The sequence below is a fragment of the Hemitrygon akajei genome, chromosome 3, assembly GCF_048418815.1.
Source record: "Hemitrygon akajei chromosome 3, sHemAka1.3, whole genome shotgun sequence".
Lineage (NCBI taxonomy): Eukaryota > Metazoa > Chordata > Chondrichthyes > Myliobatiformes > Dasyatidae > Hemitrygon > Hemitrygon akajei.
In genome coordinates, this window is record NC_133126.1 from 61,041,977 (window position 1) to 61,067,413 (window position 25,437).

General features: G+C 41.1%; 2 protein-coding genes across 4 annotated transcripts in view; one reads left to right on the forward strand and one right to left on the reverse strand.

The window, feature by feature from the left end:
• ppp2r3c (protein phosphatase 2, regulatory subunit B'', gamma) overlaps positions 1-933 on the reverse strand; it is a 29,515-nt gene extending 28,582 nt beyond the window's left edge. The window contains exon 1 of the mRNA XM_073039969.1: positions 787-933. Coding sequence (XP_072896070.1) covers positions 787-907 — 121 coding nt within the window. The 5' untranslated portion in view covers positions 908-933. The remainder of the gene's footprint in view (positions 1-786) is intronic.
• Positions 934-1,005: 72 nt separating this feature from the next.
• The window catches only part of prorp (protein only RNase P catalytic subunit), a 68,934-nt gene continuing 44,502 nt past the window's right edge, over positions 1,006-25,437 (forward strand). For 2 of the 3 annotated variants that reach the window (XM_073039966.1, XM_073039967.1), the window contains exons 1-3: positions 1,007-2,259; positions 3,297-3,344; positions 7,925-8,057. In XM_073039966.1, the coding sequence (XP_072896067.1) occupies positions 1,286-2,259; positions 3,297-3,344; positions 7,925-8,057 (1,155 nt within the window). In that variant the 5' untranslated portion in view covers positions 1,007-1,285. Of the gene's footprint in view, positions 2,260-3,296; positions 3,345-7,924; positions 8,058-25,437 lie in introns of all 3 variants that reach the window. The other variant, XM_073039968.1, reaches the window with a different exon arrangement.

Genomic DNA, 25,437 nt, shown 5'->3' on the forward strand with positions numbered 1-25,437 from the left:
AAAATGGAGACAAGGGAAGAGTAATTATTGTAAGTTTATCTACATTGATTTCTCTAACTTCTGGTAATTACTACCTCCTCCTCTCTTTTTTTCCATTCCCCATTCTGGTTCCCCTCCTCCTTCCCTATATGCCATAGTTAACTGTCCTCTCCTATTAGGACTCCTTCAGCTCTTCTACCTATCATCTCCCAGCTTGTTATTTCATCCCCCTCCCCACTCAGCTAGTCTTAACTGTCGCCTGCCTCTTTGCCCTCCTTCCCCTATCCCCAATTCCTTATTCGGTCTTCCGCCCCCTTCCTTTCCAGTCCTGATGAAGGGTCCCGACCCACAACGTCGATTGTTTCATTCGCCTCCATAGATGCTGTCCGAGTTCCTCCAGCATGTTATGTGTTATTGAGAAAACCAACGTGACAGCTGAAAAAATCTTCCAAAGAGTAAGTAAAAGTAGAGCGAATTGCTTTTTGTGCTACTTCGGAATTAAACCGATTACCAAAAATCAGATTTTCAAATTTTTACATTTTTGTTTTAGGTTTCCAGCATCCGAATGTGTTCATGAGTTCAATCCTAGATATATATATATATATACCTTCAGCAACTACTGCAACTCATTAAAAAATAGTTTACCGTAACTAAGCGATTTACAATCAGACGACAATGTTATCAGCAGCACAATTAACGGTGAAACCTCGCTTCTTTATTTACATAATTGAAAATGAAAACCCAGAAATCCTAATGAGGAGATGAGTGCCTGTGTGGACTTTATGTTCACTAAGCGTGGACACTTACGTTTCTGAGAAGGCACAGCTCTCAATCGATTCTTTAAGGTCTGTTTCCAATCCCGAGTCGGAAAGGGGATCGGGGCCGGAGCCGGGGCCGGGGACTGGCCCTGGCCCTCAACCGCCTCCATGGCGCTGCTGCCGGAATCGCCGTCCGTCAACCTCATTGGTTGAATGTCTTCCACTCTCACCTCTGACCCTAAGACCTTCTCCAGGCAACCAATGTCAGCGGCGGCTTGCTGTCGTCATAAAGATGTGGCGGTGATGGATGTGAGTGTGTGTGTGCAGTACTTGGAAACGTGAATCGCTGTCGGCGGGGATTTCAGTCTCCAGTACTGTTATCTGTGGTCCATTGCTTTTTAAACATTCAGTGTGCTACGCTGACACCGGCTATACCTGACCGGCTGGCTGGTGGAGAATTATCAGTGAATCGCATCGTTTCGCCCGGGAGAGCATGCTTTTCAGCCGACCTGTGGTGACGGTCTTGAGGTCAAGGAGACGTGCTTAGTATGTTGCCTTGGCGCCCAGGGACTTTAGCTTCCCATTTAAAATGTATGTTTACCTCTGTGATCAGAGCTCAAGGTGTGTCGGGGCTTTTGCCATGCTCCTTTGCTCCGTGGTCTTGCACCCCTTTGAGATTTTTAATGTTAGGCGCGAGTAAACAGGATGATGGCAACAAGAAGATTTCACCAAGTACTCAGCAAGAGAAGGTTAGCAGAGGTGCGACTGGTACTTCGTTTTCTTTGTTTACTGCAGGGGCTGCCAGAAAAAGAGCCGGGTTAGCAAAAAGCAAACTTGGTAACAAACTGATTGATGTTCCAAAGATAGTTAACTCAGCAAAAACGCGAGTACCAATGAAACCTTTGCGTATTGACGAATGGAAGAAAATGAAAGCTGAAACGAACAACAAAACCCGTTTTGAAGTAAACATGATGGAAAAGCTCCTGTCTAATCATGCAAGTATTGACATAGCTAAGTCACTTTTAGTTTATGTGACAAAAGAAACTGGTACAGTTGACTATGAACTTCTTTTGAAATATTTAGCACTGTGTGTCCAAGGGAATCATCTAAATGAGGTGCTAGATTTGTATGGCATTATGAAAACAAAATTTGAGACATTGGATACTGGAGCTTACAGCCTCTTCATCAATGGTTTTAGCAAGACTGATCGTTGGAAGGAAGCCATGATATTTTTGGATTCAATCAAAAAGATGATTAACCCATCATCAAGAAATTATGGTGATATTATTATTTCTGCACTTCAGCACAAGGAAGTAGAAACTGCTTGGAGGTTACTTAAAGAGATGGAAGACAGAAACCTAAGACCAAATGAAGATACGTTACAGGCATTTTTTGATTGTGGTAAATCACCTTGTGATGAACTTTATGAAAATATGATGTTGAATATCCTTTCGTATCTGAGAGACAATCAGATATATCCTGGAGAAAGTTTAATGCAGAGTATCCAGTCATGGTTTGAGAGGTAAAAACAATAACCTGCTTTTTGAGGTTTAATAACAAATTTGATTTATCCTTGTTATTTTATAGTGCTGTGGGTTAGGTACAGTTCCTATGTGGAACTTGTTTCAATGTAACAAGCTCTTGGTCTTTGCACAGAAAAACTCTTGCGACCCAGTCTGCAATGCCTACTGTTTTTTTATGGTCACCTTCTATCACAAATTAGCACCATTTAACATTATTTGCTTGACTTTTATTCTTAGTCTTGTTGTTCAGTCGTTGAGTCTGACTGTTCGTGACCTCGTGGACCATAGGGTTTACATGACAAGATACAGAAGTAGATTGCCAGGCCTTCCTTCTGCGCAGATACTGCTGCTGCCCAGGTTGGGACCTGGCTGGGTTTGAACTCAGGACCGTCTGTCTTGAAGTCCAGTGCTGATGCCACGACACCACTAGCTTCCCCTTATTCTTAGGACCTTTTTATTTAAATGGAGATATCATATAGAATAAGCTGCGAGTTTAAATTATTGCACATTTTCTTATGGAAAACCTCCATAGTTTTTCTTTTACTAATTGGACCAATTACTTTAGTTGTGCGGGTATATACAATCACATCTTGTGATTCTGTGATAGCTTTGAGAGAAGATCATCTGTAATTTTCAAAGTTAATTGGATCACTTATACTGATATAACATAGCTTCAAAATGATATTGATGAAACTTTGCATATATTCAACAAATACAGAATGATAAATCAAGATTGGAAGGTGGCTGTATTTAAAACTATGGACATTTGTATATGCTTTCATAGTGATCACCACAGAATGACTTGTAAATTCAAATCCTTGCACTGTCTCTTATTTGATCGTAAGACATGACCCCAATATCCTGAAATGATTACAGTGTTCATTATCATAATGTAGCCTATGTGAGTACTCAAATTTGGGAATATGGAAAAACATTTTGAGCATTATTTGGAATGAACCTTTTTACAATAGCAAACTTTAAATGGTTTTTTCATTTATTATAGCTCTTATTTATTATGTTTTTGTTGTAATTTCAGTCTTCCAGGTAAGAGATGGGTAGGACACAAAGCAACCATTGCACACAGGTATGTTCTTATAATTCAAATTCCTTACCGTCAGTGATTTTTATATATCCACTTTATACAATAAAGAAGTAAACTTATTTTGTAAAATCCTGGCCCAAATTTTATTCCTGATAATAAGTTGTATTATCTGATCTTGGCTGGAGTTCGTGAAAGGAATTTGGTGGAGCTGAGTGTGGATGCTCAAAATTATGTGTACTTCATGGCTTAATGAAATCATTTTTATGTACAGAACTAAACACCCCTTTGCTGTGTATAAACAAAGCATGATGGCTTTTAAAAACAATTTTTTAGCATTCGAATGTATTTTGTTCTGATTTACAACCTGTTGTCGATGGACTCGACAAAGGAGTAAATTTCCCTTTTATAGCGTAATTTTAAAATAGTCTACAAAATGTAACTTTAGAACTATTGGTGCAGAATAATGTAATGCAGTGTCTCTATTCAGTACATTTTTCATTCATGTTATCTTGTTCGGTGTTCTTTTTGCACATTAATACATTAAGTTAAAATTATTTTATTTCTTAAATAGATGATAGTGGAAGTTGGTGTTTGTGCTCTATTTATTATTTTTTTATCATCATCAATACTACAGAGTCTAATTTGGATTCAAGTACAAATCAGAATTGTGGACATTTTATGTTGAACATCCCCTGGACTCCACATAGTCTTGGATTTTTGTGCATGTGTATTCATGTCATTGAAATGTTTTTAAAGATAGTTTGGCTTGATTTTAAAATTTTTCAGTGAAGACATCATTTACAGTTTAATTGCCAAGAATATCAGCTAAACCTTCGACTTCAATTGATTCTGTAAAAGCCAGAAGTAATCTTAAGTTGCAAAGACTTTAAAATTAGTTAAGTTATTTTAAAGTTCGAACTGTTTCTTATTGTAGGACTGCAACTTGGATGACGATCACCATTTCAATGTGTAACATTACCACATGCCCCTAATATAAGATTGCTATCAATATTAAAGGAAATAACTGCTATGGATTGCTAAAGTCATTCTTTAAAAAGTCTGTGTGATTTAAGGATTAGGGACAAGTTTGGATTGTGTTCTTTTGCACATTTTCCTTCAAACCCATTTTAAACATGTATTATGTTGAGATTAATTTTCTTGCAGGCATAAACAAGAGAAATAACGAAACAATAGAATTTTATGTAAGAACTATATATAAACAAAGACTGATAAACAATGTGCATAAAGAAAACAAACTGCAAAGAAAAAAGTACTGAGAATATGAGTTGTAAAAAGTCCTAAAAGTGAGTTTGTAGAATCAGCTCAGAACAGAGATGAATGAAGTTATCCATTCCAGTTCAGGAGCCTGATGCTTGTAGGGTAAAACTGGTAACTATGGCTTCTGTATGTACTACCCAATGATAGTAGCAATAAGAAGATATGGCTCAGATGGTGTGGGTCTTTGGTTGTTGCTTTCTTGTGGCAGTGCTCTCTTGTAAATGTACTCAGTGCCTGTGATGGTCTGAGCTGCATCCACTACTTTCTGTACCCTTTCTGTCCTAAGCATTAGTGTTTCCATACCACCATGATATAACCAGTTGGGATACTGTCCATCCTGCATCTTTAAAAGTTTGTCAAAGTGTTTGGTGACATGCCAGATCTACGCAAACCTATAAGAAAGTAGAGGCACTGTCGTGTCAGTGTGCTCCAAAGCCGAGTAAAGAGCCAATGAAATGGTCAATGGTAGATGCCTGTTGTGACAGTTTGCAAATTGGAGCAGATCCAGATCATTCCTGAAGGAGGAGCTGATGCGCTTCATGACCAACCACCCTGTTCATCACAGTCAGTGTAACTTCTACTGCATGATAATCATCGAGGCAGGTAACTACGTTCTTACTGGGCACAGGTATGACTGATGCCCGCTTGAAGCAGGTGGGTAATTTAGACTGCTGAAGTGAGAGGTTGGAGATATCCACGAGACCTCCAGCCAGTTGATTAACACAGATCCTCCGTACTCAGTCACGTGCGTCACCTGAGCCAGATGCTTTTCATGGAATCACCCTCCTGAAGGATTCTCTCATATCGGCCTCAGAGACTGAGATCACAGGCTCATCGGGTGCTATGAGTGTTTGTGAAGGTGCCTCCATATTCTGACAGTGAAAGTAAGCACAAAAGGCATTGATTTCATCTGGGAGTGAAACCTCATTGCTATCGATAGCTCATTGCCAAGGGCAATCCTGGCTCTTGCTTGTATTAAGATTCACTTAGTAATTTGGCACTCAAGACTTTAAAACAAGTAAAGTATTAGAATAAAAGAAACAGGAAGAGAAAAATATGAGAAAATATTTTCAAAATCAGTGTAATGTGAAATATGGACAAATTAACTTTGATTTTTATAGAGACTGCACATCCTTGAAATGGTCCACTTTATCTTGAGTAAGTTACATGTGAACATGTGGTTGGTCTTGTCAAGTCAAATATGGTAATCAATATAGAAACAGCAAACTATCACAAAGGATTAGCGAAACGTTCTGTTTATCTAATTTTGACCCAAAATATCAACTATTCTTCCCAACCCACATCCCCAAGAGATGCTGCTTGACCCTCTGAGTTCCCCCAGCAGACTGAATGTCTGTTTTCTGAATCCATGAAACATGTAATTCCATTATCTGTGAAGAGACAAATGAAGTTAACAAGTCAGATGAATTGCCTTTCATTATTATACAATGTTTTTAGTTGCAAAGGTTGGATAAGAATAAAAAGGTTTTTAAACACACAGTGGTTATGCTGCTATTTAAGAGAATATTAATTGTTAGTTGTGGCTGATGCACCTAGTGGAGATGTAAGGATAAGGACTATGATGCCAGTAAATACAGTGCAGGTCAGGCAGCATCTGTGGATAGAAGAGTAGAGTTGACATTGCAGGTTGATAACCTTTCATCAGAATTGACCAGTTCCTAAAGCAAATGGAAAGGTTAATTATCTGAAATTTATTTAGATCAAAGTTGAGTCTGAAGGCCTATAATGTACATAGTGGAAGATAAGGTGCTTTTATTTGAGCTCACATTGGCTTTTGTTGAATCAGTGTTATAGGCCAATGACCAGAAGATCAGAGTTGGATAGAAAAATAAAGTGAGAAGCACCACTCCGGATTATCCAGGTGCATGGAGAAGAGGCAGTCTGCAAAGTGATTGCACATTATGTGTTTGGTTTCTCAGATGTAGTCAAGACTATTTTGTTGATTCAGAGTTGTTCTCTATCTTGAATGTTTCAGAAACTTGCAAACTTCAAAACCACCTTAGAGAGATTTGCAAAAATCCTCTACCTTTCTTTCATGAATAAATTTCTTCACATCACATCTCAGTCCTGAATAGCCAAACCTTCTTTGACACTGACCCTTGGACCTTGTAAGCTCAGCTAAGGGAAACAACATCAATTGACCTACCTCATTCAGTCCTGCAAGAGTTCTGAGTTTTTCAGTGTGAAATCCTCACAGTTCTCTGAACTTTCTAGACAGCCTAATCTCTCTCCCATAGGACAACAGCACCCATCACTAGAGTCAATCTGCTGAACTTTCTGATGTAGTGTATCCTTCCTTCGGCGAGGAGGTCAGACTTATAGGCACCTTTCCAGTTGTGGCTTCATTAGGGCGTTATGTAATTGTAGTAAGCTAACCTGACTCTTCTATTGCAATACTTTTTAACATGCCCCCTGTTAGCTTGAAGGGATGTACGTACAAGGATATGCATGTACTTCACTCAAAAGCCTTATTTTACTCCTAATCAGTGAGGCCTCATGCTGCAACCAGGCTTGTACAAAGTAAATCATTTCAGAGGGTGCAATAAGCCTGAATATTTACTAACTCTCGATCTCTAGCCATTTAAAAAAAATACTCTTCTCCCTTTCATTCTTGCTTTTCCTGTAAATTAAATTCTATCTGTACAATTGTATGTTTTAACCTAGCCTGATTTTATCCTGCAGAAGCCTCTCTGCATGCTATCTGCAACTTAAAACATGCTTTTTTGGATCTGTTGAAAATGTTAGAGCTATTTCTCCCTCTACAGGTGTTGTACAGGCATTTTATGATGGTACTTTATTTCAGCATTTACATTTTTGTGTAACATCAGGGAGATATTTGAATCTCCACCATTCTGCATCATACTTGGCTTGTAATCAAAACTCTACTGAGAAGCTGCTCAATGAAATTTCATATAGGAGCATCTGGAAGCCGGTGCATGTTCTTTATTCAACTGACATGGAAGAGGGCATACATTTCACATTTATATGGTTATTTTCCTCAAATGCTTCATCTTGTGCAAGAATACCACTGTGCATGGTGAAAAGATAGTTGAATCTCCAGTTGAAGGTCATTGAAATAGTGTGTATGCAGTGCAACATAACCCAATTTTTGTTTGTAGTCTTTACCAGCTGTTTAATAGAGCAAGTGATCTGGTGTGGCATGATATTTTATAAATATCTATGTAGCACCAATTGATGTGTTGCCTATTTGGAAAAATTAGTTTTCCCACAATGTGCAGTAAAAGTGGCAGAATTAGAGCAATGATTGTAAATGCACGTTCCACCAGCATTTATAACTAATCAATTGAAACATTTTTTAACAGTGGGGAATGCCATATATGCAACACGTTGCTGGAGACCATTCAGCTAAATGAAGACGAGTACAGTGTTTTAAAAGAACATGTGATGAACGATGTCATAGAAGGAAAAGATGTTTTTAGGAAGACAACTCCTGCGGTAAGCAGTGTGGATAATATAATGTGGAATCCTACAAGCTGTTTATCTATATTTGAAAACAATAACTAAAATAATCATTGCTGACTACGGTTGTCAAGATTTCCTTTTGGAAATTGCCTAACCAAAGCCTTATTTCACTCCTATTCAGTGCGGTTTCATGCTGCAACCAGGCGTGTACGAAGTAAATCATTTGAGAGGGTCCAATAAGCTCGGACTACAAAAGTGGCATGCAGATAATATATACTCAACTCTTTTAGCTGTTTAGAACGTATTCTAAATGTTACTGGTGGTCAAACTTACTATTTGATGCATAAGATTGAGATTTAAGCAAATAGAAACAGAGGTAAATGAATGGAGTATGGAGGTAAAACTCCCTTGCAGTTGTTTTGCTCATTGTTGTTGTATCTGTGGGAAGATCATATTAACACAGATAAAGAATTGGCCTCACTGGGAATTGCATCAGGATTCTAGCATTTTGTGCAGTGAATGAATAAGCAATAAAATAGTTCTTAGCAAGTTTGGAATTTTGGGCAGGCAAGCTGGAAAATTCTCAATTTCCTTGTATTCACATGGGAAAGACCGGGATTTCCACACACAATGGTATGAAAGAGTATTGCCGGAAGACACTATAACTGTAGATTTCAATATTCTGCAGAAGAATTTTGCTGTGTTGCAGGTAAATTGGCTTCCAGTATTTGCAGATTTTTCTCCATCTGATTTTTGTTTTCATTTCATCTCCCTTGACTGGAAAAAGTGATGGACAATGCTAAATTGCCCTTTCACGAACCAGGCAAAATCACTATCGGGTTTACTATCACCAGCATGTGACATGAAACTTGTTAACTTAGCAGCAGCAGTTCAATGCAATACACAATATAGAAAAGAGAAAAAAATAATAATAATAAATAAGCAAGTCTGTTGCAGTATACATATATTGAATAGATTAAAAAACCTGCAAAAATCAGAAATATGTAGATTTTTTTAAAAAGTGAGGTAGTGTTCATGGGTTCAATGTCCATTAAGGAATCGGATGGCAGAGGGGACGAAGCTGTTCTTGAATCACTGAGTGTGTGTCTTCAGGCTTCTGTATCTCCTACCTGATGGTAACAGTGAGAAAAGGGCATGCCCTGGGTACTGGAGGTCCTTAATAATGGACACTGCCTTTCTAAGACATCGCTCCCTGAAGATGTCCTGCGTACTTTGTAGGCTAGTACCCAAGATGGAGCTGACTAGATTTACAACCCTCTGCCGCTTCTTTTGGTCCTGTGCAGTAGCACCTCCCCCGCCCCCCCCCCCCCTCCCCATACCAGACAGTGATGCAGCCTGTCAGAATGCTCTCCATGGTACATCTATAGAAGTTTTTGAGTGTATTGGTTGATGTGCCAAATCTCTTCAAACTCCTAATGTATAGTCACTGTCTTGCCTTCTTTATAACTGCATCAATACGTTGAGACCAGGTTAGATTTTCAGAGATCTTGACACCCAGGAACTTGAAACTGCTCACTCTCTCCACTTCTGATCCCTCGATGAGGATTGGTATGTGTTCCTTCCTCTTACCCTTCCTGCAGTCCACAATCAGCTCTTTTGTCTTACTGAAGCTGAGTGCCAGGTTATTACTATGACACCACTCCACCGGTTGGCATATCTCGCTCCTGTACACCCTCTCGTCAGCACCTGAGATTCTACCAACAATGGTTGTGTCGTCAGCAAATTTATAGATGGTATTTGAGCTGTGCCTAGCTACACTGTCATGTGTATTCAGAGAGTAGAGTAGTGGGCTAAGCACACACCCCTGAGGTGCGCCAGTGTTGATCATCAGTGAGGAGGAGATGTTATCACCAACCTGCACAGATTGTGGTCTTCCGGTTTGGAAGTCAAGTATCTAGCTGCAGAGGGAGGTACAGAAGCCCAAGTTCTGCAACTTCTCAATCGGGATTGTGGGAGTGATGGTATTAAATGCTGAGCTGTAGTCGATGTACAGCATCCTGACGTAGGTGTTTGTGTTGTCCAGTTGGTCTAAAGCCATGTGGAGAGCCATGGAGATTGTGTCTGCAGTTGACGATTGTGGCGATAGGCAAATTGCAATGGGTCCAGGTCCTTGCTGAGGCAGGGGTTCAGTCCAGTCATGACCAACCTCTCAAAGCATTTCATCACTGTCGATGTGAGTGCTACCAGGCGATAGTCATTAAAGCAGCTCACATTATTCTTCTTGGGCACTGGTATAATTGTTGCCTTTTTGAAGTAAGTGGGAACTTCTGCCAGTAGCAGTGAGAGGTTGAAAATGACCTTGAATACTCCCACTAGTTGGTTGGCACAGGTTTTCAGAGCCTTACCAGGTACTCCATCAGGACCTTCCACCTTGCGAGGGTTCACTCTCTTTAAAGACATCCTAACATCAGCCTCTGAGACAGATCACAGGGTCATCAGGTGCAGCAGGGATCTTCACAGCTGTAGTTGTGTTCTCCTTTCAAAGCAGGCATAGAAGCTGGTGAGTTTATCCGGTAGTGAAGCATCGCTGCCATTCATGCTATTGGGTTTCGCTTTGTAGGAGGTAATATCCTGCAGACCCTGCCAGAGTTCCCATGCATCCGATGTCACCTCCAACCTCATTCGGAATTGTCTCTTCGCTCTTGAAATAGCCCGCCACAAATCGTACCTGGTTTTCTGGTGCAGGCCTGGGTTGCCAGACTTGAATGCCACAGATCCAGCCTTCAACAGACAACGTACCTCCTGGTTAATCCACGGCTTTTAGTTTGGGAATGTACAGTAATAAAATTGTTCAAGTCCCATCAGTCACACTGGGAAACAACAGTTATCATTCTTGTGGGTACAAAAAACATTATCCAGATAAAAGCCAGTGGAGCATTTTCCTCGGTGGAAGTAACGGTGGTATGCATCAGTGCAGATAGCTCATCACTGACTCTACAGCATGTCCTTGGATTTAATCTTCCCTCTAAGTCACTCAGTGTACAGCCACAAAAACCCCCAACCAGTGAACATTAATGTATATTTGGCAATTTTTGTGTGTGTGTGGTAACCTCATATCCTGATTTGAGAGGAAATGGTTAAATTGACAGACTGGACATCAATATGGAGTTCCTCATCTCACAATAAGGATGAAGAATTACTTAACAGACAAAGAGTAAAAGTTCACATCAGTACAATATATTAAAGAAAACCTAAGTAATTCAAGTGGTTTGTTTTTTTTAAACATCTTTGTTTGCCTAAACTGGAGACTTCAGAGCTCCTTTGTCTTCTTGATTTTAGCCAGAAGGTGGCACTTTTGTCATAGGAGCGTCACAGACTTGATTACAGGCAAGAGGAAGCTTAAGCAACCCGTTTTTTATGCGGGTATCTAGCTTGGAATTTTTTTGTTGTCTTCAGAAAGTGGAAACATTAATATTGTGGTTATTACAATACTGAATTAGAGAACTAGATGGGAATTATAATAAATTATTGTGGAATAAGGATTGTCATAAAAACATTTGATTTACAATTGTTTTCAAGGACTACTGTATGGCCTTCACGCCAAAACAGATCCACAGCAATGTTAACCTCCCTGACTTTGACAGTTTCAGCATACCTAGCGGACGAGGTGATGGGCAAAAAGCAATTTAAGTTCAATCTTCCCTCTGTTTTGAGGTACATATGTTTAAAATTTGTGGTATGGATCCTGTCCTCTGCATTATTATTTATCATTCTCCTAAATCCAATGCTACTCTGTCATGGATGGTCCCAAATCTGACTGCCAAAGGAGGAGGGTTGGGCATTGGGCTAGAAACTGCTTCGCTTAAAAACTCAAGAGCTACCAAAATGCAAACAGAAGCTTGCAAAGACCTCATTCCTGGGAGAGAAAGGATCTTTGCCTTGAAGATGTATGAAGTTGCTTGCTGAAAGTGGAATCCATGGGGCTGATCAACCTTTTGTTGGCGCAGGACAGAGGACTCTGACGTGCTGCTGTCGGCTGCCTAGAGAAACATAGAAAGCCTGCAGCACAGTACAGGCCTTTTGGTCCACAAAGCTGTGCCAATATGTCCTTATCTTAGAAATTACCTAGGGTTACCCATAGCCCTCTTCTTCTACGCTCCATGTACCTCTCCAGGAGTCTCTTAAAGGACCCTATCATATCCGCCTCCACCACCATCACCGGCAGCCTATTCCACGCATTCACCATACTGTGTTTTTTTTAAAAACAACAAAAACACTTACCCCTGACATCTCCTTTGTACTCATGCTAGCCATTTCAGCCCTGGGGAAAAAGCCTCTGACTATCCACATGATCAATGCCTCTCATCATCTTATACACCTCTATCAGGTCACCTCTCATCCTCCATCACTCCAAGGAAAAAAGACTTGAGTTCACTCAACCTAATCTCATAAGGCATGCTCCCCAATCCAGGTAACATCCTTGTAAATCTCCTCTGCACCCTTTCTATGGTTTCCATGTCCTTCCTGTAGTGAGGTGACCAGAGTTGAGCACAGTACTCCCAAGTGGGGTCTGACCAGGGTCCTTTATAGCTGCAACATTTCCTCTCGGCTCCTAAACTCAGTCCCACGATTGATGAAGGCCAATGCACCATATGCTTTCTTAACCACAGAGTCATCCTGTGCAGCAGCTTTGAGTGTCCTATGGACTCGGACCCCAAGATCCCTCTGATCCTCCATACTGCCAAGAATCTTACCATTAATACTATAATCTGTCGTCATATTTGACCTACCAAAATGAGCCACCTCACATTTATCTGGGTTGAACTCCATCTGTCACTTCTCAGCCCAGTTTTGCATCCTATCAATGTTCCATTGTAACCTCTGACAGCCCTCCACACTATCCACAGCTCACCCAGCCTTGGTGTCATCAGCAAATTTACTAACCCATCCCTCCACTTCTTCATCGAGGTCACTTATAAAAATCACAAAGAGCAGGATTCCAGAACAGATCCCTGAGGCACACCACTGGTCACCGGCCTCCATTCCGGATATGACCCGTCTACAACCACTCTTTGCCTTCTGTGAGCAAGCCAGTTCTGAATCCACAAAGCAATGTCCCCTTGGATCCCATGTCTCCTTACTTTCTCAAGCCTTGCATGAGGTACCTTATCAAATGCCTTGCTGAAATCCATATATACTACATCTACTGCTCTTCCTTCATCAATGTGTTTAGTCACATCCTCAAAAAATTGCTCTAGTAGGGCTGATGGGTTTAAGAAAAAGAAGAAGAAATCCAATGCCTGCTTTCTCCTGGAATTCTCATCCTCTGTTACATTGAACTACAACAGGATTTTTCATTGTTGGTGATTCCAATATTCACACCAATGATCTCTCAAATGTGAACTCTGGCAGCTGAATTCATGAGATTACTAGACAGCCTAGATTTTACCCAGTGTGTCACTAAGCCCACTCATCGACTTGGAAATGATTTGACTTAATGACAAAAGAGTTAAATATTATTAATGTTTCTCTGTCTGATATTACTATCTCTGATTTTTGTGTACTTTTTGATGCCCTCCTGTCATAACCAAGACCACCAAATAAATTAGTTTTAAAAAGCTGGTTTCTTGATGCTGCAACACTACTTGAATTCGCTGAGTTGCCTGGTTTATATGACCTGCACAGTGAATGAAATCATCGATTTTTTTTTTTTTTTCCAGCTTGATAAGTATATTAAAAACAGTGGCCCCACTGAGGGTTAAAAAGTAATCACTTGGTAAAATGTTGTCATGGTTAAACAATTCTGTCCATAAACTTGAGATCATGTAGAATAGCAGAGAGAAAATGGAGGAAAACTGGACTAGAACTCCACCATAATATTTTCAAGGGAAAGTTAGGTTCCTTTAATGCTGTTATACGCTCTGCAAGAAGAGGTTATTTTCCCAGAATTACTATAGAGAATAGCAGCGATTCAAGAATCAGGCAGGAAGGCAAGAGGGGGTGGCGTGGCTGTGTTGGTTACATATGAAATCAAATCATTAGAAAGAGGTGACACAGGGTCGGAATGTGTTGAATTGTTGTGGGTAGAGCTAAGGAACTGCAAGGGTAAAAAGACCCTGATAGGAGTTGTATACAGATGGTATCGATGTGGTAACAGTAGTAAAGATGTGGTCTACAAATTACAATGGGAGATAGAAAATTCATGCCAAAAGGGCAATGTTACAGTAATCATGTGGGATTTCAATACACAGGCAGACTGGGAAAATCAAGTTGGTGCTGGCTCCCAAGAGGGTGAATTTCTAGAATGCCTATGAGAGGGCTTTTTAGAACAGCTTGTGCTTGAGCTCACAAGGGGATCAGCTATTATGGATTAGGTATCGTGCAATGAACCAGAATTGATTAGAAAGTGGAATTGATTAGAGAATGTTTGGGGAAAAATTATCATAATATGATCAAATTCACCCTGCAATTTGAAAAGGAGAAGCTGAAGTCAGATGTGTCAGTATTACAGTGGTGTAAAGGGAATTACAGAGACACGAGAGAGGAGCTTGGAAAAAGAACAGTAGCAGGGATGACAGCAGAGCAGCAACGGCTGGAAATTCTGGGAGCAATTCGGAAGGCACAGGATATACACATCCCAAAGAGGAAGAAGTATTCTAAAGCCAGGATGTCACAACCGTGGCTGACAAGAGAAATCAAAGCCAACATAAACGCTAAAGAGGGGGCATATAATAGAGCAAAAATTAGTGGGAAATTAGAGAATTGGGAAGCTTTTAAAAACCAGAAAGCAACTAAAAAGTCATAAAGAAGGAAAAGATGGAATAACCATATATAACCATATAACAATCACAGCACGGAAACAGGCCATTCCGGCCCTCCTAGTCCGTGCCGAACTCTTAATCTCACCTAGTCCCACCTACCCGCACTCAGCCCATAACCCTCCACTCCTTTCCTATCCATATACCTATCCAATTTTACCTTAAATGACACAACTGATCTGGCCTCTACTACTTCTACAGGAAGCTCATTCCACACAGCTATCACTCTCTGAGTAAAGAAATACCCCCTCGTGTTTCCCTTAAACTTTTGCCCCCTAACTCTCAAATCATGTCCTCTCGTTTGAATCTCCCCTACTCTCAATGGAAACAGCCTATTCACGTCAACTCTATCTATCCCTCTCAACATTTTAAATACCTCGATCAAATCCCCCCTCAACCTTCTACGCTCCAATGAATAGAGACCTAACTTGTTCAACCTTTCTCTGTAACTTAAGTGCTGAAACCCTGGTAACATCCTAGTAAATCGTCTCTGCACTCTCTCTAATTTATTGATATCTTTCCTATAATTCGGTGACCAGAACTGTACACAATATTCCAAATTTGGCCTTACCAATGCCTTGTACAATTTTAACATTACATCCCAACTTCTGTACTCAATGCTCTGATTTATAAAGGCCAGCGTTCCAAAAGCCTTCTTCACCACCCTATCTACATGAGACTCCACCTTCAGGGAACTATGCACTGTTATTCCTAGATCTCTCTGTTCCACTGCATTCCTCAATGCCCTACCATTTACCCTGTATGTTCTATTTGGATTATTCCTGCCAAAATGTAGAACCTCACACTTCTCAGCATTAAACTCCATCTGCCAACGTTCAGCCCATTCTTCTAACCGGCATAAATCTCCCTGCAAGCTTTGAAAACCCACCTCATTATCCACAACACCTCCTACCTTAGTATCATCAGCATACTTACTAATCCAATTTACCACCCCATCATCCAGATCATTTATGTATATTACAAACAACATTGGGCCCAAAACAGATCCCTGAGGCACCCCGCTAGTCACCGGCCTCCATCCCGATAAACAATTATCCACCACTACTCTCTGGCATCTCCCATCTAGCCACTGTTGAATCCATTTTATTACTCCAGCACTAATACCTAACGACTGAACCTTCTTAACTAACCTTCCATGTGGAACCTTGTCAAAGGCCTTGCTGAAGTCCATATAGACTACATCCACTGCCTTACCCTCGTCAACATTCCTCGTAACTACTTCAAAAAATTCAATAAGGTTTGTCAAACATGACCTTCCACGCACAAATCCATGCTGGCTACTCCTAATCAGATCCTGTCTATCCAGATAATTATAAATACTATCTCTAAGAATACTTTCCATTAATTTACCCACCACTGATGTCAAACTGACAGGTCTATAATTGCCAGGCTTACTTCTAGAACCCTTTTTAAACAATGGAACCACATGAGCAATACGCCAATCCTCCGGCACAATCCCTGTTTCTAATGACATCTGAAAGATCTCCGTCAGAGCTCCTGCTATCTCTACACAAACTTCCCTCAAGGTCCTGGGGAATATCCGGTCAGGACCCGGAGATTTATCCACTTTTAAATTTCTTAAAAGCGCCAGTACTTCCACCTCTTTAATTGTCATAGGTTCCATAACTTCCTTACTTGTTTCCCACACCTTACACCATTCGATATCCTTCTCCTTAGTGAATACCGAAGAGAAGAAATCGTTCAAAATCTCTCCCATCTCCCTCGGCTCCACACATAGCTGACCACCCTGATTCTCTAAGGGACCAATTTTATCCCTCACTATCCTCTTGCTTTTAATATAACTGTAGAAGCCTTTCGGATTTACTTCCACCTTATTTGCCAAACCAAACTCGTAACTTCTTTTAGCTTTTCTAATCTCTTTCTTAAGTTTCCTTTTACATTCTTTATATTCCTCGAGCAATTCCTTTACTCCATGCTGCCTATATCTATTGTAGACATCCCTCTTTTTTCGAACCAAGTTTCTAATATCCCTTGAAAACCATGGCGCTTTCAAACCTTTAATCTTTCCTTTCAACCGAACAGGAACATAAAGATTCTGTACCCTCATAATTTCACCCTTAAATGACCTCCATTTCTCTATTACATCCTTCCCATAAAACAACTTGACCCATTCCACTCTCTCTAAATCCCTGCGCATCTCCTCAAAGTTAGCCTTTCTCCAATCAAAAATCTCAACTCTAGGTCCAGTCCTGTCCTTCTCCATAATTATATTGAAGCTAATGCTATTGTGATCACTGGACCCGAAGTGCTCCCCAACACATACATCTGTCAGCTGACCTATCGCATTCCCTAACAGGAGATCCAACACTGCCCCATCTCTAGTCGGTACTTCTATGTATTGTTGCAAAAAGCTATCCTGCACACATTTCACAAACTCTAAACCATCCAGCCCTTTTACAGAATGAGCTTCCCAATCTATGTGTGGAAAATTAAAATCTCCCACAATCACCACCTTGTGTTTACTACAAATATCTGCTATCTCCTTACACATTTGCTCTTCCAACTCACGCTCCCCATTAGGTGGCCTATAATACACTCCTATCAGTGTTACTACACCTTTCCCATTCCTCAATTCCACCCAAATAGCCTCCCTAGAGGAGCTCTGTAATCTATCCTTCCAAAGCACCGCCATAAGATTTTCTCGGACAAGCAATGCAACACCTCCTCCTCTGGCCCCTCCTACTCTATCACACCTGAAGCAACTAAATCCAGGAATATTTAGTTGCCAATCACACCCTTCCTGCAACCATGTTTCACTAATAGCTACAACATCATAATTCCATGTATCAATCCACACTTTAAGCTCATCCACCTTTCTTACAATGCTCCTAGCATTAAAATAGATACATTTAAGATACTCTCCACCTCCTCCTCTCTTTTCATCCCTAGCAATGCATTCAAATTTATTATCCTTTTCTTTCTTCTCCCCTACAACTTCGGGCTGAGCGCATCCCTCCTCCATCACCTGCCTGTCCTCCCTCACACACGGTCTACTTACTTGCTCTACTGGTGAACTAACCTCCTCTCCCATAGTTTCCTCAAATTGATTTCCGCCCCCCCATCTTACTAGTTTAAAGTCTGCCCCGTAGCCCTAGCAAACCTCCCCGCTAGGATATTGGTCCCCCCAGGATTCAAGTGTAACCCGTCCTTCTTGAACAGGTCACGCCTGCCCCAGAAGAGGTCCCAATGATCCAGAAACCTGAATCCCTGCCCCCTGCTCCAATCCCTCAACCACGCATTCATCCTCCACCTAATTCCATTCCTACTCTCACTGTCGCGTGGTACAGGCAGTAATCCCGAGATTACTACCTTTGCGGTCCTTCTTCTTAACTGCCTTCCTAACTCCCTATACTCTCGTTTCAGGACCTCTTCCCCTTTCCTACCTATGTCATTGGTACCTACATGTACCACGACCTCTGGCTCCTCACCCTCCCACTTCAGGATATCTTGGACGCGATCAGAAACGTCCCGGACCCTGGCACCAGGGAGGCAAACTACCATCCGGGACTCCCGATCACCTCCACAGAACCGCCTGTCTGAACCCCTGACTATCGAGTCCCCTATTACTATGGTCCTCTTTCTTCTATCCCTACCCTTCTGAGCTACAGGGCCGTCCTCTGTGCCGGAGGCCCGGCCACTGTCACTTCCTCCAGGTAGGCTGTCCCCCCCAACAGTACTCAAACATGAGTACTTATTGTCAAGGGGTACAGCCACTGGGGTACTCTCTAGTACCTGCCCCTTCCCCTTCCTGATCGTGACCCACCTATCTGCCTCCCGTGGCCCCGGAGTGACCACCTGCCTGTAACTCCTCTCTATCACCTCCTCACTCTCCCTGACCAGGCGAAGGTCATCGAGCTGCAGCTCCAGTTCCCTAATTCGGTCCCTCAGGAGCTGCAGTTCGGCGCACCTGGCGCAGATGTGGACGTCCGGGAGGCTCGGAGACTCCAGGATCTCCCACATCCGACACCGAGAACAACAAGCTGCCCTCACACTCATACCTCCCGAATAACTGAAAATAACAAGAACTAAAAGATAAGCCTACTGTGCCCTCTTCCGCCTAAGCCCTCTGAGCCCAAGCCCTACACTCTGCTCCCGGCTCACTCCGCTGCCCGCTGCTTAAGGCTGCGTTCTTTTTATATCTTCCCTCCTTCCCAGGCCTCCTTCACGCGCCTGCGCAGTCCCGCCTCTCAGAACTCCGATCTGAGAAGCAATTTGAAAATGGCCGCCGCCGCACTTCTTCTCAGCCTCGCTGTCCTCTTCCAAAAGAGAACTGCCTCACTCCTTCTCTCCTTTTTATATCTTCCCTCCTTCCCAGGCCTCCTTCACGCGCCTGCGCAGTCCCGCCTCTCAGAACTCCGATCTGAGAAGCAATTTGAAAATGGCCGCCGCCGCACTTCTTCTCAGCCTCGCTGTCCTCTTCCAAAAGAGGAAAAATATGAAGGTAAGCTAGCCAATAATATTAAAGAGGGTACCAAAAGTTTCAGCAGAGATATAATGTGTACAAAAGAGGCGAGAGTAGGTATTGGAGCACTGGAAAATGATGCTGGGAGGGTAGTAATGGGCAACAAGGAAATAGTGGACAGACTAAATAAGTATTTTGTATCAGTCTTCACTGATCAATATTGGCTAGCTGATAATCCCAGACTCCTCCATCATTACCCCTGATTATATAATGGTTCAGTGGTAGATCTAATGCACCAAAGTGGTTTGCAGTTAAGGGGTGGTTCTGGGTGTCTTTAATATTGATTCTGAACCCTATGGAAATTATCATTAAGCCATAAAGAGGGAGGTAAACTACCTAATTGGTATCTGCTGCCTCTCTCAGGTAAATTTATTTATAATCCTTCATTTTGAACATGTAAAACTGAGAGTCTAGTATAGTTGGGGATTTCAAAATACTCCTCTAAGAATGGTATGATAGCACTTAAACTGAGCATGTTCACTGAGTTGAACAGCAGAACTACAATGCAGAGTGTGGTATTTAATGGGAAAATTGACATCAAGGACAAGGCTACTTACCTATTTTGTGTGCATCTGCTCAAGGCTATTGATAGGAGTAACAACAGTCTTTCAGGGGAAAAATCCTGCTTTCATACTAAGGACACCTCCCCCCAAAAGATGGACAAATCCAATCTTGCTAATTACCACCCCTCAGTTTACTGTCAGTTACTACCAAATTAATTGATTGTCAAGAAGTACTAAAAATCTGGATTTAATTACCAAGAACATGAAGCACAGTAGTAGATTAAAAATCTAGACTAACTGTTAATCTGGGGTTTCTCTAAACATTTTACAAAAACTTTCAAAAAGTTTAATGATTCCTTAAAAGCTCACTTGTTAGTAGGTCATCTGTGTACATCAGGACAATTCTGATAATTGTTCTAATCTATTTAATTCCTTTTGCAGAGGTATTGAGTATCTGAAAATACTGCAAACAACTGGTCAGGTAGCATCTGTACGAACAGAAACTATTAACATTTCAGATCAAAGACAAGTTCTGATGAATGACCGTACACTTGAAATGCTAACTCTGTTTCTCTTTCCACAGGTTTTGTCTTACTTACCAAGTGCTTCCAGCATATTTGGCTTTTCTGTTTTGGGTTTCCAATAGCTGTAGTTTTCTGGCTTTGCATTGTCATGAATCTCAAATTATAGTACTCTAACACTGGCCCTTCTATTCTTGCAGCTGTAGGAAGAAAAACAACTACCATTTCAGGCTGAAGCCCTTAGTCAGAAGTAGGAAGGAGACAAAAGATGCTAGAAATCTTAAAACACACAAAATGCTGCAGAAACTCAAAGGTCAGGCAGCATTCCAGGCTAAGGCCCAGTGAATGTTAGGGAGGGGTATGAGTCTGATGTGGTTAAAACCAGGGTATGATCTCAGGGTGGCACAGTAGCATAGTGGTTGGCATAACACTATTATAGTGCCAGCAATCACCAACAGGGGTTCAATTCCCACAATTACCTTAAAAGCTCACTTGTTAGTAGGTCATCTGTGTACATCAGGACAATTCTGAAAATTGTAAGGCGTTAGTACATTTTCCTCATGACCTCATGGGCTTCCACCTGTGCACCTGCTTTCTTCCTCAGTCCAAAGACAGACACTTGGGGTGAGTGATTGTGAGCATGCAGTGCTGGCACCAAAATGTGGCAACATTTGCAGGCTGCCCAGTACAATCCTCACTTTGACACAAACAACACATTTCACTATGTTTTGCTGTACATGGGATAAATAAAGCTAATCTTTAAAGATTAAACCCTATTCCTCAGTATCAACTCCAATAGAAATAGATCTTCTACTACTGAAGATTCGCCTCTGCCCCCTCCTTAATTTCAAACTATCCCAGCTCATTAGCATGCCCCTCTCTTTTTCACTGTCCTCCAATTCCTTCTTGACAAATATCAGCATATTGCTCATTTAGTACCCTGGTTACATACTCTGACTCCAAATACAAATTATTCATCCTTCCTTCATCCTTTAGAGTGGACCTTCCTCTCCTTAGTCGTCTTCTCTGTTAATGTAAGTATAAAGTGCTTTGGGATTCTCCTTGATCTTGCTCACCAGAATACTTCATGGCCTCTCGGCCTTCTCAATTGACTGCTTGAGAACTTCCCTACTATCTTTACATTCCACCAGGACCAAGTCTGATCTTAGTTTCCTGAACCTTGTGTATGCTTCCATTTTTCTTCCTGATTAAATTTTGTCCTTTCAGGTCATCTAAAATTCCCTTGCCATACTTGTGCTACCTTCTTACTGGAACATCCGGAATACTGATCAGCTGGTCTCTTTTTTTAAAAAAACACCTCAAAACTAGGTCTTGTATGTCCACTCCTCTAGTTGAACTCTCCACATACTGTTGCAAAAACCTTTATTGGATCCATTAAAGAAATCCCACCCCCTTGTAAGTTTGTTGTGATAAGTGAAGTCCAATTAAAACTGGGGAAGTTAATATCCCTACTATCACAACCCTGTTGCATCTGCATCTTTCCATAAACTGTCTATATCTGTTCCTCCACCTATTGGGAGACCTATAATATCCTATCAGCGTAATTGTATCTGTTCTGTTTGAGCTCCATCCAAATTGCCTCTGTGGATAAGCCCTCCACTATGTCACTGGAGTACTGCTGTGTTATTCATCCCTATAAATAGTGCAACCCCCCCACACCCCTAAAAACAGCAAGACTCGGGAACATTGAGCAGCCAGTCCTGTTATCCTGCAACCAGATGTGTCTAATACAACCTCATTGTAATTACGTAGACTGATCCAGGCTCCTCTTTCTTCATCCTTTCCTGTAATACTCCTAGTTTTGAAAGAAACACATTTCAGCCCATCAGTCCTACACATTTATTAGCCTGGCCCTTGCTGTCCTTCCTCACAGTTTTATTTGTCGTACCATTTTTTTCTTGCTTTCAATCCTACCACCTGTTTCCATGCCACTATGGTTCCCATCTCCCTGCCACACTCATTTAAACCCTCCTGAGGAGCACTACCAAACTTGGCAGCGAGGGTGTTGCTTCCACGTCTGTTCAGGTGCAATTTGCCTTGTAGTGGTCACACCTGCTAAGGAAGAGAGCCCGTTGATCCATGTATCAAAGCCCTTCCTGCTTCAGCTCCTTAGCCACGTGTTGAACTGCACCATGTATCAATTTCTCACTTCATAAGCAGTAATCCTGAGAATACAGCTCTGGAAGTCCTGCTGTTTAACTTTCTAATTAGCTCTCTAAAATCACTTTGCAGTATCTCATCCCTGCTACTGCCTATGTCAGTAGTACCTATCATGGACATGGCTGCTCACCTTCCCCTCTCAAAATGTCCTGTGCTCACTGCGAGACACCCTTGACCCTGGCACCAGAGAGGCAATACATAATCCTGGAGTCTCATTTGCAGCCACAGAAACGCCTATCGGCGCACCTTACTCTCGAGGCCCCTATCACTATTGTTCTGCCTGTCTTTATCTTTCCCTTTTCCTCAGAGCTGGGTGTGGTGCTACTGACCTTGCTACAGGTACTGCCCTCTGAAAGGTCATCCTCAATATCAAGCCTCACTCAGTCTAGGCAGCCACAGATCAATTTGACAAAAGAGAGAACAGAATTATTGCAGAATAGGGGGGAAATAGTGTTTGCAATGCATTGCTATATATAGGTAATCAACTAGAAGGATTTAGAGCAGTTGTATCACACAACAACAATTTATTAGGACAACAGAAGATCTGGTACTGAGTGGAAATAGAAAGGAACACATTGCCCCAGATTCTGTAGCGGGAATAACAGTGGTCACCATTATTTAAGAATAAGTTAAACAGCACTATCTAGCATCCATTCACATATTCAATGCATGTCAAAATCAAAATCAGAAAATTGGTGTCTGGTTTTTTTTTCCTTTGCTCAATTCCTTGATATGCTGAAACCTCACTGGAGAGTCATCATTAGACATATAACATGTCTACAGTGCTTGCTACACGAGATACCAAACAAAAACTATCTGGAAAAGGTTGAGCTTGTATGCTCGACTGCAGATGAATATTTGTGTAAAACTTAGTAGTGCACTTGTCTATGATGTACTGTGCAGTTTGTATTTACAGTTAATATTCATTTATTGCTTGTCCTAAACTGCCAATTGATTGCTAGGCTTTTTCAGGGGGCGGTTAAGGGACAACTGTGTTGATGAATATGGGGTTATATTTGGGCCTCACTGGGTAAGCACAAAAGCTTAACATTTCTGAAGAACATTGAGGTACCAAATACATAGATTTTATAACAGACCAGTAGATTTTATGCTCAAAATTACTGATACTTGGCTTTCCAAAAAGCAAGTAAATAACATTTAATAGTTATGTCTTCCATTGCTCTGAAATTGCTGGCTTCATTCATCAATGCAACACTCTTCCTCTGTAACTAAGTCTTCTGCTGAGAGGCTGGCTTCCAACACTCCGAGGTGGCCCATTGCAACAAAGGGGATCACTCAGCCCAGGCAGTTGCTGACTTAGTTTGACGGTTGGTGAGCTTTGCTCCAAGCCTTTCAATGTAATCGGAGCTATTGAATGCTTGTGAGGTTCTTTGACATTCAGTAACATGCGAAAAGTCTCTGCGGGGAGGGGGAGGGAATAAAATGATTTTTTTATATACATGAGCCACTTTAAAGACATCCACATGGATGAAATCTATTTTAAACCAGCATGAAACTGATTTAAATAAATAGTTTAAAAAGCTATTGTTAACCCTTTTCCTCCAACATTTGCTCTCTTCCACTCATTTGAAAGAGGGCTGCTGTTCTTGTGTTCCAGCATAAATTCAGTGGGTTGTGCTCTGAGTTTGAGAACCGGGAAATGTTCAGATGTTTGCTTGGAGCTGCACGTTGTCACTGGTGACGTAGGCTGATGTAAGCAATGGAAACTAGATTTCCAGTGGGATTAATCCTGGTATAAATGTTAGTTTAACAGTGGAATATCTGCTTCAATCACTTCTTCACACCCACGGTTATTATGAATTTCTATTTTTCTAAACTCTTAACTACAAAGGTGACTTCACTAGTTTTGCTTGATGTAATGGTTGCATTTATATTGCTTTTCTGCTGACTCCAGCAGATTTTGCGTGATGAATGTAGTTCATTTCAGCTGGCAATCAACTTCAAAGTTTCTGAATTTAAAAAAGAGATGAAATTAATTTAAAGGTTCAAATATGATTTCTTTCCAAAATGCTTATTACAGCAGATTTCTATACAAGCCACAGTTAAGGAAGGGTCTCAGCAATAATGTGTACTAAGATTAAATTGGTTGCGGAGTCCCCTTTGAGATGAGTATATGAATAAGGTAGGCAAAAGTATTTGGATTGCTAATCAGTTTATCATTGTCACATGTGAAGAGATGCAGTGAAATGCTCCTGCTTGCATGCCATCTAGACAGATCATTCTGCGTGTAAGTTCACTGAGACAGTACAAAGTGGGGGGAGCAGAATACACAATATAATATTACAATTACAGAGAAACTGCAGTGCATGTAGACCAAATAAAGTGGATGAGCCATGATGACGTCTATTGGGAGATGAAGGATTCATTAAACTGTAGCCTTGGAGGAACTGGCACATTCAGAAAACACTGAAAGGAAAAATTGAATCACTATTGAAAGGTTACTAAAAGTAGAAGTCCGGCTGATTTAATTCCTCCACTCCCAAAACTGCTTCCTATCCCAATTAAATCTTGAACTGTCAGAATTGAATGACTGGATTTTTGAAAACTTCCTCAGACTAATTTTATTTATAAGCTCTGCACAAAATGATACATATTCATTGGACTAATACTGATTTGTATATGAATATTTGTAAGTGCATTAACGGGTTATTCTAAAGTTCAAAATAAATTTATTATCAAAGTACCCCGGTCACCATGTTCAACGCTGAGATTCATCTTCTTACAGGCGTTCAGGAAACACAGTAGAAGGAATGAAAGCCTGTCCCCAACAGGACAGGCAAACAGCCAATGTGCAAAAGACAATAAACTGTGCAAATATTATAATAATTAATATTATACTATTAATATAATAATTAATAAATAAGAAATAAATATTGAGATATGAGATGAACAGTCCTTGAAAGT